This window comes from Simochromis diagramma, unplaced genomic scaffold (assembly GCF_900408965.1).
Source record: "Simochromis diagramma unplaced genomic scaffold, fSimDia1.1 OVJJ01000216.1, whole genome shotgun sequence".
Classification (NCBI taxonomy): Eukaryota; Metazoa; Chordata; class Actinopteri; order Cichliformes; family Cichlidae; genus Simochromis; species Simochromis diagramma.
In genome coordinates, this window is record NW_024386883.1 from 2,945,580 (window position 1) to 2,963,109 (window position 17,530).

A 17,530-nucleotide genomic window follows, 5' to 3' on the forward strand; every position below is an offset into this window, starting at 1 on the left:
AAGCTTGTCATCATTGATGGTGTAGCCAAGGCCAAGGGCTTTGTTGTCATCTTCCGTCAGCTGGTTTGGCAGGATCATAGTCTTTGGCTCTGATCGAGGCAACTCTTTCTTTGACTCCTCCCTCCCACTTTGACTGGAGTAGACCCAAGGCTTCATGTAGAATCCTCCAGCTCTCAGGATGTGCTCGATGTTGGCTGTTAGGCGTCTCAGATGGTCGAGGTCATTGTGTGATGTCAGGATGTCATCGACATAAGCATCTTCTTCCAGCACACGTTTCTCCTCTGTGAAGTGACTGAATGAAGGTAGGTTTGCAGTTTCTCTCATGGCGACTTGGGCTATGCAACCAGCAGGTTTGTCTCCAATGTTGACTCTTGTTATGGCGTAGTCTTCTATGCCTGCATCTTCTGTGTCACGCCACAAGAATCTGTGCAAGTGGACCTCTCGATCTTCCAGCCAGACGGAATTGTACATCTTGCGGATGTCACCAAGGGCGGCGTAGACACCAGCTCGGAACCTCAGCAGGACAGCTCTTATCGGGTTCAGGACATCAGGACCTTTGATAAGGATGTCATTCAGGCTGAGGCCTCTGAACTTCTGGCTGCTGTTCCACACCAACCTCACTGGGGTAGAGACAGAGTGTGGATTTGGCGCAATGAGGTGGCTTATATACCATACTGGCCCAGTCCAACTCTGCAGGACTTCTTTGGACAGCTTCACTGCAGCTTTGCGGTTTACCATCTCATGAACTTGTGCAGCATAGGCCTTCTTCCATTCAGGTTCTTTAGATAGCTTCATCTCGGTTCTGATGAATGTTGCTTCTACTGCTTTCCTGTTATTTGGCAAGGTTGCTGGATCTTCTGCCCATGGGTATTTGGCATGCCAATGCGGTTCACTGTTGTGGTCATCTCCAGTTGAGTAAGTCAGGCCATTCCTCACGATCTCCATCTCCCTCTCTTCTGCAAGCGTCATTTCTTTACCCCCTGGCTGGCAGGTCCCACAACGACACCCTCCACATCTCGGCTGGCATGCGGCTCCGATGCTTTCCCACCTCCACCACTTCAGAAAGTCTCTGCTGCTGGTAGCTGTGGTGGATAGAGTCTCAGGGTGATCAGGGTGCTGACAGGAAGCTAGGTCTTTAGTGAACTCTTGGTACTTGAGTGCAGCGGCTCTCATTGATCTTGCGAAGTGAGTTTTGGAGGTGTGGGCCATCAAAGTGACTTCCTCAAAGAGGTCTGGATGTGCGCCCCCAATTGTCTTGCCAAGTGGACCGTCCCAGAGAACCAGGTCACCGATGGAGCGGATCTTTTGGGGCACCAGCTGGCCTTCTTTATGGCTGATTAGAAGCTGGATCTCTCTGGGTCTGATGAGGTCTTGGAGAGGGATGTCAGGGAAGATCTTTTGTAGCTTCTGAGGTAGAACATGTCTTGTCACTTCAGCAATCTTGTCAAGACCATAGCAAACTAACTGGTGAGGCTTTAAAGTTCCTCTTGAGGTGTTGACACGGATCTTGAGAAGGTAGCGCTTGGTTGCCACAGACACCTTCATACCTCCGATACCCTGGATGACAAGCATGACGTCTTCACTGCGAAGGTTGAGCTTACTTGCAGCTTTATGGGTTATGTAGTTTGTGTCAGATGCTAGATCAATTAGTGTCCCAATTCTCTGCCCATCATTGGCGATGACGTCAAGGAGCATCAGGATCACAGGGTACTCTTTTAGACCAGTCTCCTCCAGTAGACCTCTCTCTGCTGCCATGGAGTTGAAGGCTCGTGATGAGACGTTGCAGAAAGCTTTCCGACACTGCTGCGCTAGCTCTGGCGATAGTTTAGAGATGAACTCTTCTTGAACCTCTGTATACCTCCTCCCCTCAGCTCTCGCCGGACCAGACTTGGGCCTTTGTGATAAGGGTCGTGGCAAGGGACAAAGAAGGTAATGATGCTGGTCTTTGCACTCTGGTTTTCCACACAGGTAAGTAGTCTTTCTGCAGGGTTCATCGTGGATCTCGAGGCATCTCTTGCAGGCTCCAAGTTGCTGCACTGCATCCTCTTTCTCCTGTAACTTTGTGTTGGTTCTAAACCGTCTGCAGATGTAGAGCTTTCTCTTGTGCTTTGGGTCCCCACAGATGATGCAGCCTGCTGGATCAGTACTGGATTTAACTGACTTGGTACGGGCGTACTTTATTGGGAACTTTGGTAAAGCTGTGGCTTTCAATTTTATGGCTGCGACCGGGGCTGCATTGCGGACTGTGACAACTGCTTGGTCGGCATCTCTTTTAATCCTCTCTGCTTTGATCAGGACTGCCTTCCCTGACACCAGCTTTGGAAGGCAGGTTTCGAGCTCCATTAGTCGACGATCACAATCTCGCCTCTCAGCAGGTGGAGCCCAGCGGTTCCATGTCTGGTGTGCCTGCTTAGCTTTCTTCACCAGTTCTTCTAGATGGTGGAGCATAAAATCATATGCCTCCAGGGGTGTATCAGGCTGAGTGGATGTGACGTTCTCACACGCCATTTCTGCTGATTTTAGAGCAAGGGTCAGTTCTTTTTCACCATATGATGTCCACAGTGTCTCTCTGATCAGGTGCTTCACCTCCTTCAACTTCTGCTCACATTCTTTCTCCGTTTTTTCGACGTCTGCTCTCTGTTGGCCCATCAGCTCCGGTGTGCCCTCTGCTTCACACTGCGTGATGTAGGCGGCTTCAAGCTCCTCGTTCGCGTCAATCACCAATCACTTTGGAGCCCTCTGCTGTGAGTCTCTTGAAGGAATCCTGCAACTCCTCTACAGACATATACATGTGGGTCCTTATTATATGGTTGGTGAGTCTGGAAAACAGTCTCTTTGCAGTGGTTCGCTCTATTTTCAGCTCTTCGAGTGACTTGGACTCAGCCATGCTGTTTTCTCGGTTGTTGATTGGACAGGCAAACTGTGTGCGATTTCCTCCAGGCCCCCAGGTGGAGTCTTCTCCGTCTTTGTGGTGAGCTTTTGTGGAGTCTTCACTGGTCAAGGCCGGTTTCTCTACTGGCCAGGCCGGTTTTTTACTGTCAAGTGTTTTCTGACTGTGAGGTGCCCACACTTGAAAAAGACCAGACTTTGAATTTCACTCAACTTTATTGAGTTATGAACATTATGAATCCCTAAATTCTTTGAATACACAGAATGCAACAGAGGCATGAAAAACTGAAATGCACATTCAACTTTCAGAGATAAGGAAATATCAGACATTTTATTTTGACGTTCTAGCATTTTTGTGGTGACGCACTTTGTGATATTTATCTTGAAAGGCGCTGTGCGAATAAAATTTTACTTTTACTGTAAAAACTGGCATTCTAATACTTATTGCTGCGTGGACATTGATGACACTGGGCTAACAGCGGCAGTGAAAGGCAGAAAGACACCCGGAGACAAGCTCAAACTTGCCTGTAATACTTAGAGGTGCTAACAGACAGAGAGAGGAGAGGAAGGGGAGCAGACCGGCAGAGCCGATTTTTGTGTAGTTCTGCAAGAAGCAGTCTGTCGCCGATTGGGATCTGACATTTTGGCACCTCGCGCACACACCGCTCTCTTACACGCATCCACTGAATCTGTTTTCAACAAATGTTTAACAGATGTGAAGTGTTTTGGGACCCCAAACATCAACCTGGTAAGGGGCAAGTCTCCGCCTGAATTATGTGGCTGAGGTCAGCAGTGCAAAGTGGACAGCTTAACTTGTCTCACTTCACTTTCTGCACGCTTCATTACAAATGAGAGGATGCTGCTGGGACAGGAGAAACAGAGCCATGGAGCTTGAATGGGCTGACTTCAGATTTTCACGTGTACTCCCTGGATCTCTCACTTTGTCCTCAGCTTTGGCTTCTGGGCCTGGAAGACGCTGTACTTATCTGATAGATCCAGTAAGACAACAGTTGATTGCCTTAAAGCAATGGGAAATGCTTTCTTTGCCTCCCCCACCTTTTTTCTTCCCTCCTCCTTCTACAGTATTGCCCCTTCCTGCTCCTCTCTCTCCCTCTTATTGGAGCCAGTTTATATAGGAGGAGAAACGCTCTAACAGGCTCAGAGTCTGGTGGTGCCCACTTACCACACGTTCCCAAAAAGGACTACCTGGTTTTTTATCTAAGGATTTACTAACATCTGACAGCATGACAGAGAACGGAAAGAGGAAAGATAAAAAAGGGAGAAAGAGGGTGGGTAAGAAAGGACAAAAGGAGACAGAAGGTGATCCCACTAAAGGTAAAATTAAATGACAGATGATTTCTGTGTAACGTGTGTTCCGCTTTGTGTGTGTGTGTGAGACAGAGAGAGAGAGTGACAAAGAGAAAGATTTGGAGAACGGGAACAAGTGAGATTAAGTTTGCGTTCTGCAGCTTTATTACGAAAGTGTGGGAAAGTAAGTATTCCCTCGGCTTGTCAAAGCTTGCTGCTAGGTTGTCACATGGAAAAGACTTCTCAGGTGGTCAGCTTGAAAGAGAAACATCTGGTTTTGGCAGCACTTCGGGATTGCATGGAAGTCAAATGAAAGGACTTGTGTACAGAATAAGCTTTCAATTAATCCCTGCACCTCACACGACCAAAGTGTCGTTTTATTAAAAGGTCTCTGAAAACTGGTGACTGGCTACAACACGCTTGTGTTAGGTCACAGTTCTGTTCCTGTATCACAGTGCTTTATACTTTTAAAAGCAGTGCGTGTAGCTGTAAATCATGTTTCATTACACAGTCTTTAACGGGGTTAATAATTTAAGGGTTTAGCCGTGTTTTCAGTGCTCATCAGAATTTTAGTCCGTGGTGAGTCATTCAGTGTGAAAGTGTCTCCGTATTTTTGCTCGAAGCCACTTATGAAATTTGAATAAAATGGAAGCTGTTTGTCTTTCAGAGTCACTAAGGTGGCGACGTGCTTGTTCAGTAGAGGATCCTACAAGCTGCAGCATGTCACTGTAGGTTGACCTCAGGTCATGGGGAAGCACAATCCCTATTTTAGTGGCATCCAAAAACAAAACTTTGTTTTTTACTATAGCCACTATGTGTCATCTTCCGTTTGATCAGATACTCTATTTTAGGCTCGGTCTCTTCATCTTTATAGTCATTTTGATGCCACTCTGTCAGCTTCCAACAGATAACCATCAAGACTAGTCATATGATTTCCAAAAAAACCCCAACAACCCCAAAACAGTGTGTTTACACCACTTAATGCTTTAAATTGCACTCCTTTCATCCTAAATATGCTATCGTAGCTATTTTTTGTCCTATTTACTTTATATAATCGTTCTATTACACATGCAGATCTGATCATATAAATAATTCCCAGTCGTCATTCCAAGTGTGATTATGATCTATAAACATGTCAGGTAAACAGCTCCCCAAACGAAAGTGGACTTGGAATACTTGCAGATTATCTGTGTGTGTGTGTGTGTGTGTGTGAGAGAGAGAATTTGCCGCACAGCTGCTGTGCACACAGAAAACAGCTGCATGTAATGTGTATCTTCTAGTTTATTTTTTCTGCTTGTCACAAAATGAATGGAAACAAACTGTGTTTGCCTGTTGTGGTATTTTGCACAAAGCATTTAATGTTACTGTAAATGTCTTTTTGTAGCTGTCACGTGTTGATACATGTCTTATGTCCGTTTTATATGAATCCCCCAGAGCACAATCATTTGATCTTTGAATCATCATTTTCTTGGTAAAAACTTGATTCATTCATCACAGAGACGGGTAAATGGCTAACCTGTGCGAGGCGACGCGTTCACCTGTTTTAAAACTGAGCTTTCAAAGTAGGTCAAATGAATACATTCACGTGGGTGACGATTACTGTATACATACTAAAGGTACTAGCACAACATCAGACGTGTTTTATGAGCCTTGGCTCCTAAGTGAAAAACACACTCCTTTCTGTTGTACTTGGAGAGAATCAGCTTCCATAAATTTCCTCAGTCTGATCTGATTCCTTATGAAATTTTGCCAGCATTTAATAACCATTTTATTATCAGACCTATATGTTGTCATCTGTTCTACTTTATTTGTCTTTGTTTAGTTCAAAACAGAATACAGTATACAAATATTCCAGCTTGCTAACTTACAGCGCACTTGCAGCATACTTGTAATGTAACGCTAAGACTGCCTTGTAGATTACCTATCTGCTGCCTATACACTCACTGGAATATGGTCACGTATTGCTGGATAACGGCTGGTCTTGGTGTGACTGTCCTCAATCAATCACAGACATTACAGGGTTAAAAAAATAAGACAGAATTCTCCCGGGTTCCTCAGCTTCCCTGAAAATGAAATTTTACATTTTATTTTAAGCATATCATCTCACAGTAGGTACTTGTCAGCTATAATTACTTTTTTCAGCAATTGGACTAGAAAATATTTCAGTGTTGATTTTAGGGAATACTCCTGCTACAGTGTTACATGATGACTTCCTTTCACATCTCTGCCTTTGAGGGCTATGCATATTGTGTCTGTAAGTTGACACTCTTTGGAGAAAATTGCACAAGTTTTCTAATGAGGCAGGTCTAGGGTGGGAAAGGCAGAACTTCTACAGGTCCCGACAAAGACATTTCTGCTAAAGCGTTGGTCCTCGCTGGCAAGTAAGACACCAGAGCAAGGGGAAAACTGGAAAAGTATTTTATTTTTCACAGACTTCCTCCTACTTCTAATACCAAGACAGAACAAGGCATGCTCTTTTTTTTTCTTTTTCTTTTTTTTGGCTTGCGTGCCTAGTGAGCGTGGTAATAATTAGTTATGGAAGTGAAGAGCTTATTCCTTCATTTTGTGCCAAGTGTTTTTTGCCATGTACTAACACCCACCACACCTTTAAATTGAAGAATTCCAGAGTTTACATCAAGTAATCTAATTTATGGCAACCAATAGTCAGAGGAGTTAATGGTGAAAGATCAGACAGCCTCAGCTTCTGATTCAGGTGTGATCTTGCTTCTTAAAGCTCTTACTCAATATATTTATTTTAATGTGCTATTACAAGCTCCTGCTGGAAACAGGAAAAGGATTGAGAAAATAAGTAAGACGATATTGATTCTAGATGATAGAATACAATAAATCCTCAATAACTGTGCCTGTGTTTATGTTAGGTTCGCTGCCATTCTGCAAACGTCTTATGGAAAAGTTGTCTGAAAGAAAATACCTTAAAAATAACTTATGATAAAGTTTAAGTTTGTGGGATATCAGAACTGTCTTCCCATAAAAGTAGACCTCTGCATCCCATCTTTCTGTCCCTCACTGTCTTTACAATGTTTGTTCACCAATCTCAGTAGCTGGGGTTAGGAGACCAGCAGCTGTAGTAATGGCTGTAGTCAAATCCCTACAGCCATTTGAAAGTGTATTACACATCTAGCAGAAACAGAGTATCATGGGCATCCTGCTGGAATCTCTTTCCAGCTGCTGCCCTTGTTTGATCTACCAACACACGAGAAGCTTTTCTTTCTTCTGTCTTGCTTTCATTTTATTGCTGTTTGGGTTTCATCAGTTACCCCCCAGACCGTTTTTCCCCCTTTTTTAAAAAAAACAAAACAAAACAAAATTCCTCACCCTTTCAGGCAACGCTATAGATAGAGACTCAAGAACCAAAAATACCCAGGCTTGGTTTAAACCGTCGAATGGAGGGCCGGAAGTAGTCGAAAGCTTCGTGGAGCCATGTAGGGAGGTGTTGATGCGAGCATCCCTTTCGCATTCATTCCCATATCGATGTAAAAATACTTCTTGGTAGAATAAACAAATGTCTTATTTAAATTTGTTATGCCATGTCATATTTAAATTACACAGAAGGCGGCAGCTTCTGGGAATCAAATACCAAGGAATTCTGATTTGTGTAAAGCATTTGCATGGCGCTTATCGTGGCACAGTTGGGGCATTGAACATAACAGTAACGACTATGGTTATATTAATGGAAACTTCCTGAACATAAATGTCACTTACAGCTAAATAAGCACAGGGTAAGGCCCTAACATGGAATTATAATTTTGTTTATTTATTTTTTTCAAATTTATATGCTAATAGTGTAGTGGTTTACACATGACAAGCGGAAGATTCCCAGGATCCCAGGAGGAAACACTATTGCCTTTGGGACTCTGTCAGGAAGGGCACCTGGGGTAAAACCTTTGCCAAGTCACACTTGCGTCACTACCCACTGTAGCTTTTGTGATGTTAGCTTACAAAAGAATGATAAATAAACTACTTTACTACTCTTTAATTAGCGGTAACTGAAATGTATAAAACCTCAGCAGTACAAAACAACTAAACAGCAATTAATGCAATAATCAATAAAACATTAATGCAAAATGTCCCAGTGGCAGGTGGGTCACACATTGGCTTTAACATTTTGCGCATGACTAGGTAGCATTAGCAATTTCTGGCCAACAGCCTCTGTGGTTTGTTTTTTGAATAAATTTTAACAACATACATCAGTTTTTTCTTATTAGATTAGGGATGCCCAATGGGATATCCTGGTTTTTAAGGTGGGCTGCGGCACTCTTAACCATTCAACCCCTGAACCATAATGAAGCGATGATTCTGGACCGTGCTATAGACATGATAGAAGAAATTTTAATTTTTTATATACACATATATTTTAATGCTGCAAACAAAGTTCTATAGTACTTGGACTCTGAAACAAACATGGTTTTGCAAGCACTGCACTGGCAAGCATGGAGGAAACATTGTGAAACATGGACTGGTAAAAGTTTACCTTTTGTGTTTTCAACAAACTGTAAATAGAAGCCAGTTCTGCTGCTTGTAAGCAAATCTAAATGGAAGAACCTCTTTTGGTCCTAAGTGAACCAGTGCGATAATCCAAAATACAGATGGGGTGAGATAAGACCTTTTGAATTCACAATTGCATCTTCAATGTTTAGTCTATTTTTGTGCCCTGCTTTGGAGTCTTGATGACTACTGACTGACTACTATATTTAACTCAAGTGCCAGCATTGAATTCATAGGAAAATTACTAGAAAGGAGAAGTGATTAAACCCAGGATTCATTTACTCAAAAGAGTTTTGAATTGCAGTCATTATCACTTCTGTCAAACGTTCATTATTCAGAACAGTAGTCACAATTAAAATCTGACATGCAGTGTTGGTAAGAGAGAGGTCACATATAAACAATGTCCCAGATAATTATTTGGTGAAAGTGCACTAGATGTGCTGGGAGGCTGTTGAAATGATCTCTTTGAACAGATGTTGAGTTACAGTGACTAGTGTGAGGTGCTTGAAGACCATTCCCACATGCAAAACCCATTTCTCTGGCTGTCTCACCATGTAATTTGTCTTTTGACAACGTGCAGTGAAGTGACATAACACCAGAGTAATCAGGGATACTTTGTCTAGAAAGGAAAACACAAAGGCATGCCTCAGATTCCTCGTCTAAGCTCCTGGAAGTAAAACAGAATCGTTCACTCAATAAGTGCACTGTATTGTTAATTCATCAAGTAACTTTGTTTCTGAACAACTCTCTGGGCTGAGGTTTCCAACTGTTACCCAAGACATGAGCTGTTGACACACCGGATAGGCTTCTATTCTCAAATTGGGTTTTTATAGTCCATATCTGCAGCTGCCCCTGTGCTTCAAATAGAGAAAATCAGGCTGTTGTTGAGGCGAGGGTTTATCATTACTCCCTGAAACTTTTTCCACTGCTGTAATGGAAAATGAGACAACTGCTTGTCCCCAAGAAATTATTTTATTTTCAAGGATAACGAGTCTTTATTATCCTGTTGGAAAACATTAATTGCACTTGGTAAAACGAACATGCTCTCTAAAAAAATGTATGTTGGGCTTTACTTTGTTGCACAGCCTGCACAATAATGTCCATTAAACTGTTGATTGAATAGTGCTTTTTTTCCATGTGTCGTTCCAGAACTGAGCTACTACATCACAAAGTACATGGATTTTAAATCCTTCTTTGTGCTAATGTATACATGGTTTAAAGTTACCATTAAATGTATATCAAAGATTCCTTGCGTCTTCATTAGCACGGTATACTGGAGTACTCCCTCTCACACATCTGGCTTATTGTTTGATGAAAAGTGCAGCTCTGTTTTCCTGGAAGTTTTCCAGTCAAGGACGAAACTTGTTTAATTTGCTTGGCAAGGACAGACCTGTGTCCAGACAAAGCACTAAACATTCTATACGTTTCAGCCTCATTCCCGCTCCGCACTATGACTGACAAGGCTGTCCCCAGGCAATGTGCTGGGTCTGGCAGAGTTGAGTGTGTAGGGAAATCATGCACAGTATTTTCATTTATGTAGAATTGGGACCCATGTAAATTCTGTAAGCTTTGTAAGTCACTAAATAGAAAAGTAGAGAATAATATCCTAATTAAATTGAAATAAAAGTCCTTGAGAGTGTCTGAGTAAGCTGCTTATTAAACATGACACATGTGTACTCTATTTTATTGTATTCAACAATGCAGTTACAGCACAGCTGATTCAGTTTTGGTAATTTTCCATTAGCTCTGCAATGTGAAGAGTACCAGGAGGCTACATTGTGAAGTCTTATCTCCATTGAGTTTCCAGTCCTGTGTAATATATTAGATTTAATAAATAAATGCTTAATGAAGTACATCTGGAGCATCAGGAGTCTTGCACTCACTATATGGTCTTGCTGCAGGCTGTCGATAAACCAGCCCCACTAGCAGAGTTGATTTTGAATGGTAATATACAATATGTGAAGCCTATATAACGTTATGACTCTCTGCAAAGCCACATTTATGTCTTACTGCATAAATGAGGTTTTATTGTCCCAAACCACTGTCGCGCCAAGTGCTTCCTCAAAGGGGATCTTTGGGTTTTCTCTATAATACTGTAAGGTCTTTACTTTACAGTGTTAAGTGCCCTGAGATGACTGTGGTTGTGAGATGGAGTTATGTGAATATAACTGTACTGAACTGGATGAAATTGAACTGAACTGAACCGAATGTGTCAAGCAGTTGCAGCGCACAAATCCATATTGAGACCGTAAGCTCATTAAAGTTAGTACGTGCCACCTTACAGTGGCACATCTGCGACTCTCCACTGTGTAGGAGTCTTTTCCAGCAGGATGTTGTTCACAGATAAAAGTTCCTTGTTTTTCTCCAGTAATTTTAGTATCAAATGCCAGCTATTGAACTAAAAATACCAGCTTTTCCATTGATCTCTGTTGGTTGGGATCTATTTTAAATCTGACATTTTTCTCTCTTTGATCCCAGAAAAAAGCAGTGTGTGCAACGCAAGCACAATTTTCTAATTATAGTATTCACTATTGTAGAGTAATCGTGGTTTTTACATTCTTTTGTGTTTAAAACTGGTTTCTGAGGCCTAACTCGAGCTATCTAACAATAACCTTCAGCAATTAAGATTACTTCACTAAATATGAGAAATGTTTTTGGCAAAACGTGAGTAACAACGGTTACTCAAAAAAGTAATTTATTATACACTGCTTGTTACTTTTCTCAAAAGCAGTTAAATTCAGTAAGTTAATTACTCACTAATTACTCAGTAATTTGTCAAACTACTTATTAGATTACTTTCACATTACTCTGTTAAATGAGTTGAAAAGCATAGTCTCATAATGACCAGGTAACTTATAAACCTGAGGATATAGTCCCACAGACCAACACACATCTCTATACTAATGAGCAGAGATGGGCAGTAACGCGTTACTTGTAACGCGTTACTGTAATCCGATTACTTTTTTCAAGTAACGAGTAAAGTAAGGGATTACTATTGCAAAAACGGTAATTAGATTACCGTTACTTTCCCGTAGGAACGCTGCGTTACTGCGTTACTAAAACCATGATTTTTTGCGAGAATGTCTCATGACAGTGACGTAAGCAAGTGCGACGTTGGTGGCAACAGCTGTGTGCAGATCAACAATGGATAATATATCGAGTGCGGAGAGAGTATGAGCTTGCAGCGTTTAAAGCGTGGAAGTACTGACCTTATTTTGAGTTTGATTCCATAAAAAGTGACAAAAACATTAGTGTCCGTTGTGCGTGGGAAGAAAACTTCTTTTTACAGCGAAAAAAAACCCCTAAACTTCCAAGCAAGCACCGAGTGCGGTACCACGTAATGGGAAACTCACAGAGAAACTCGCGGATTCTTCCACTGACCGCCGCGGCACACCTGCACCAGGGTAAACCTCCGCCTACCCAACTCCTGCTTTACAGGTGAAAATAGAGCAAAAGGACCGCTAGTCTTTGACTTTATTTATTTTCTGCTGTGTTTTACTTGCATCTATTTGAAAGAGTGAGTGTAAACACAAAAAAAAAAAAAATTATGTGCTGGAATGTGCAGAAAATAGGTTTAAATATTAAACAAATTTCTTCCAGTCAGAGAATGTTGCATATAATTAAATTGTTGCTTGATGCATAAAGTTAAAAGATTAAAACTAATAAAACAAGTTTTAAAAAGGGACTTTTCCATTTGATTACATTTTGTATGATGGATTATGCAGAAAAAGTAGAATTGGGCTGAAAGATCTATCGCTTTATCACCTATTCAGGTTGTAAATTGTGTTTTTAAAAAGTAACTAAGTAACTAAGTAACTCATTACTTTTGAAAATAAGTAATCAGTAAAGTAACAGGATTACTTTTTTGGGGAAGTAATCAGTAATTAGTTACTGATTACTTTTTTTCAAGTAACTTGACCAACACTGCTAATGAGGACCAACACAGGACCTTTCATTTTAGCATTTATATATGAACATGAAGTAAAGATATAGCTAGCCAAAAGAGACCTTAAAGCGGTTGCCACAGTGACTCTACTGTAGGAACATTTACAGGTAGAAATGGAGGCTACAATGCTCAAAATATGAGCAACAAAGTCAGGGTCTGGGTGCTGGGCTGGAGTCGGCATACACTCTTTGCTAGCTTTGCATTAGCATGCTATCTGTGCAGATGCTTGCAAGTTGTGTTATGTAAGTATAATGCAGCTATTTCTGTCCTGGGGGCGGTTTTCAGTATTTCAGCATTCTTGTCCTTTCGTGCAAGAAAAATAAAAAAATGTCCGTATCTTCACTCCTTAAAAGTTGTACACCTCCTGCAAGCAAACTGAATTTAGCTGATTGTATCAGGAGTGCAGGGGAAGAAAAAGGGACGTTTGTATTTGTTGTTGTTGTTGTTGGGAGTTTTTTTAACTGCCAGGTGAACAGATAACTGAAAAACCTTTTGAAGTGCAAGTATAATAAATAATTATAAAGTAATAACTGTATAATAATTATTATTGTAAGTAATAATTATATAATAATATAAATAGTGTAATTATAAATAATAATTATAATGCGTTAGTGTTCTTAGCAAAATTCTATTTACAAGAATGAATGATTTATCTACATCATACTTTTGCTTCAGCTGAGGAATCATTTCATGTCCGTTACTGAGAGATCCATGACTGGGACCATGAGCACTGACCTCCGGCTCCTGTCAGGAGAATTAGCGCCAAGTGGCCCGGGAGATCGAGCACAGGTCTGTGTCAGGATGTAGAGTGGAGGACACACTGTCAGTTGTAGGACACACTGACAAGCTTGGCTGCAACAGAGTTCCTAAATGTCACATCTGCTTGGCTTACATGGCACCGGAAAGTGCTTGCATTTCTGTTCCTGTGAATAATAGAGTATATTGAGGTAGGATCAGTAATAAGCAACAGTGACCTCTGCAGAACTGACAAGGAACAATACCTTCAAAAGTAGCGCACAAACCTGTGGTTATTGTTTAACAACGGTATTCGTTTGAAATGCCACATTTTAAAATGTGAAAATGCTGTTATGTAGATATAATCAATCTACAGATATACCTGTAGCTGCATCAAAACCCACCACTGTCACCCGCTGCCCACTTAAACACACACAGAACATAAAAACTGCAGCATCATTAGAGTTTTTCTCTCTGTGCAGACATGTCGCTTAACCAGGTCAGTGAAGTGGGACAGTCTCTTTAAAAAAAAAGAGGACAACAAGGGATAATTTCGGTACACTGCTATTTCAGTGTTTAATTGAAGTCATTACCTGTGTGTACTTCATTTTGCTTGTCATGCTTTGTCTTCATTCAGCTGTCATCCTTTGATGCACCACAAATAGCTGCAATTTGTGGGACCACTCAACTCAGCAAATGCATGAAATTTTAAATGTTACACATGGAGCAGGAAATTGTGTGTGTGTGTGTGTGTGTGTGTGTGTGTGTGTGTGTGTGTGTGTGTGTGCGTGTGCGTGTGCGTGTGCGCATTAGGGTTTGGAGGGGGCTCTCGGCCAGCCCTGGCTGACCCTTGTTCACCTCTTTCCTCTTGCTCCGCCCTGGATGAGTTTTCTCCAAAACATGTGTGCAGCTGTCAGCTGGCAAGTGTTTGTGTGAATGAGTGAGTGTGTCTGTGTTGTCTGTTTTGTGTGTGCTTTGGATGCAGATCATTTTCATATTTCAATTAAAATCTTTTCCTCTTCTGGGGACAAAAGAAAGGGGAAAGAAAAGTTGCAAGAATTTACAGAGTGTACTGCCGAGGCACTGATCATTGATATGAGCATACAGAGAAAGAAATGAACACACAAGAAATTCACTCAAAGTTTAACATTTCTGGGCAAAGTATTGTGCTCTTGCAAAGCACAATACTGTAACAAACAGAAGAGCTATAATTAAATCCCTTTTTTCGTTTTTGTTGTTCCCATCATCACAACAGACTAGTTGTTATGCAGTCATAATGTTATTGGCTTTTCTTGCGTACAGATTGGCTTTAAAGTTTGCGGTTACAGATTTTCTAGATCAGCCAATGGATGTTTGCTAAATATTGCTTCAGGTGTTTTTATAAAAGCGATGCCAGATTGAAAATCAGCCTGTTTATTAGTCTGAGGTAAAGCTGATCATGTCTCTAGTGACAACATCTGGAGGTTACATGAGAGAGCTGTTGGCTCAGTCCGTAGAGACAATCACCGCCTCTGTTGCAGTCTCTTTGTCTCCTCCTAAAACACACAATTACACACAAACCAAACCATAATCAAGTCCATGTCTATATATTATCACTGACTTGTTTGTTTTTTATTTTTTGTCTTTCTCTATTTTTAGCTGCGGCTCCAAAGTTAAAACCGATGAAAAATCCAATGATAGTGGACGAGGGAAGCAAGCTCACAGTTAGGTGCGAGGCCACAGGAAACCCTGCCCCTACCTACAGATGGTTCAAAGATGGCAACGAGCTGAAGAAAAGCAAAAAAGTCAAAATAAGGAGCGGCAAGTGAGTACAAATCAAAAACCGAGTACTGTAAACCCAACATAGGCGGTACGGTAAAAGGTTCTCCGTGGGTGACGTTACTGTCAGCAGGCAGGGCTGATGCAGTTTTCCTCCTCTTTTCTAGTATTTGGGATTATAAAGGATAATTCCTTCATTGAAGTGCACTGTAATGACTCAGTTAGCGTTTGATCCCTCCTTTTATTTAACTTTCTCATTCAAATAAAAAGTTGCATTTCAAAGCAATAGATCATATATCTAAGCACTCAATGTGGCGGAAGTGCAAGTTAGCACTAGTCAAGTTGGTTTGGAGGAGTGCAACCGGGGGCTAATGTTTTATGTAAAGCTGAAACATACAGGGTGATGTCGCTGACTTGTTCTCAGCTAAACCAGCTAAACCTGATAAAACTGAGGGTGAGCTACGTCTGCAGTAGCTGTTTTCTGTTTCAGCCCTCTTCAAAGAATATATTATTATTATTATTATTAGCAATACAAGAGTATGATATAGTGCCCCTTATATATATATATCTTTTTTGAAAACCCTACAAATTATAATTTTCTTTGTTTCTGGTTTTCTTTTGCACGCTGTGCAGCCACAGGTTTGTTACTGCCAGCCTTTAGACTATTTTTGGAGATCACACATAAATTAGCTTTTGAACAGATCAAAGGTGTGGAACACTCAGAGTTAAAACTAGCTCTGGGGTTCAGGTCGCCCTGTGGAAAGCTTTACAAATGCCTCTTTCATAACAGCATTGTGGGGGGTGGGGGAGGATGCTTTATTACCTTGTTGTAAATTAACATCAAAAATAGCTGATGGTCTGGGGTTCTTTTGTAATTATGTTTTCTTTTTAATTGATTTAAAACATCATTAGAAAATAAGAAATACCCAAGAAAGAAAGGAAATATGACAGTTTTCTGTGTCCTTGTCCTGTAATTACTCACCGTGGCTACTGTTGAGCAAAGGTTAAAACTTAAAGAGGCCACGATATAACAATATCGACGTGAAACAAAGCTACAAAACAACACAGCAGCTAGTTCTAACATATTGTTCCACGGTTTCTTATTAAAAACAGTCATCCCACTCTCCAGAGCAAGTAATCATGAATCCTTATTACAGAAGAGCTGGTGCCATGCCCTGTCATGCACCGGCACCCCTCCCTCAGTATTTCCACTTGTTGCCTTCACTTGCTATTTCCTCCCTGCCCTGATTCCCCTGACTCAGCTATGTGAGTGTTGTCACCCACAGGAAAAACTCCAGAGTCCAGATCAGCAGAGCAAAACTGGAGGATTCTGGGAATTACACATGTGTGGTGGAGAACCTGCTGGGAAAGGACAACTCCACTGGCACTGTTAACGTCCAAAGCAGTGAGTACTGACTCCTAAGCAACAGGCAAAGCGGCACAGATGTACTGGCATTGTTGTTGTTGTTATAACTGTTCTCCTGCCAATTGAGAGATCCAAAGGAGCCATTACAAACAGGCATGCAAGAAGAGTAACACGCATGAAGAACAACTGTCCACACATGTGGTTTTGGCCTATTAATCAGTGGAAACAGAATTGCACTTTGGGGTGAATGGAATTTAAATGCAATGTATGGTGTGTTATCTCCTTTCATTCACCATTCTTTGCTTGCAATGCAAAACCCCACAAAACTGTACTGCACAGTGTCTTTGACCGTCACCGACACGCAGCAAAAACAGCAGACTACAGATTTAGATCTGAAACATAGCTTGACAGAATATGAGAGTTGTAAAAAGTATCTTCAGTGTGTGTGATAGAATCTAACAGGCTTGTTTAGTAGTGGTAGTGGTGTGTGTGCATTGCAGATTTTTGCAAAGTATTGTATCAGATGAAAGAGTTTTGATAACAGCTGCTTCCATTCAGTGGGTTAGTGAGCTTATGTTTGTTCCTCACAGTATGGGTAGCGAATTTTTAGCTGCTGTGGGGAGCTTGTTTTTTGAGTAGATGAATCGAATACATTTATATATCAAAATATAAGAAAGAAAGAAAGAGTTTTAAAGACCTTATGTTGCTCTGCATCCTTTCAAGAAAGGACTTGATGTTATCTGGTGCTGGACTGTCAGAGATCTATATGGTTGTCTGGCATGCAAGCGTCAGAAACTGTTGGATGTGCTTGAGGAAATCCAACTTCCTCCACTGAGATCACCCGGCTTTTCTGTTTGTAGACCGCTGAGTAATGGCGCAAGACTTTGATACTGTGCAGGCATGAGCATGCGACGTGAATGAAGTCAGCGCAGATAGTGATTGTTTAATCAAACCTCTCGTGCGTGACGGCATATTTTTATTCACGCTATTCCGAGTGAGAGATTTCCTAGTTTACAACATCC

The 17,530-nt window shown here is 41.3% G+C and overlaps 1 protein-coding gene across 5 annotated transcripts in view; it reads left to right on the forward strand.

The window, feature by feature from the left end:
- The window catches only part of nrg2a (neuregulin 2a), a 99,220-nt gene that overhangs the window by 43,021 nt on the left and 38,669 nt on the right, over positions 1-17,530 (forward strand). For 2 of the 5 annotated variants that reach the window (XM_040033027.1, XM_040033029.1), the window contains exons 1-3: positions 3,832-4,224; positions 15,023-15,188; positions 16,429-16,547. In XM_040033027.1, the coding sequence (XP_039888961.1) occupies positions 4,134-4,224; positions 15,023-15,188; positions 16,429-16,547 (376 nt within the window). In that variant the 5' untranslated portion in view covers positions 3,832-4,133. Of the gene's footprint in view, positions 1-3,831; positions 4,225-15,022; positions 15,189-16,428; positions 16,548-17,530 lie in introns of those variants that run through there. The other 3 variants (XM_040033026.1, XM_040033031.1, XM_040033028.1) reach the window with 2 other exon arrangements.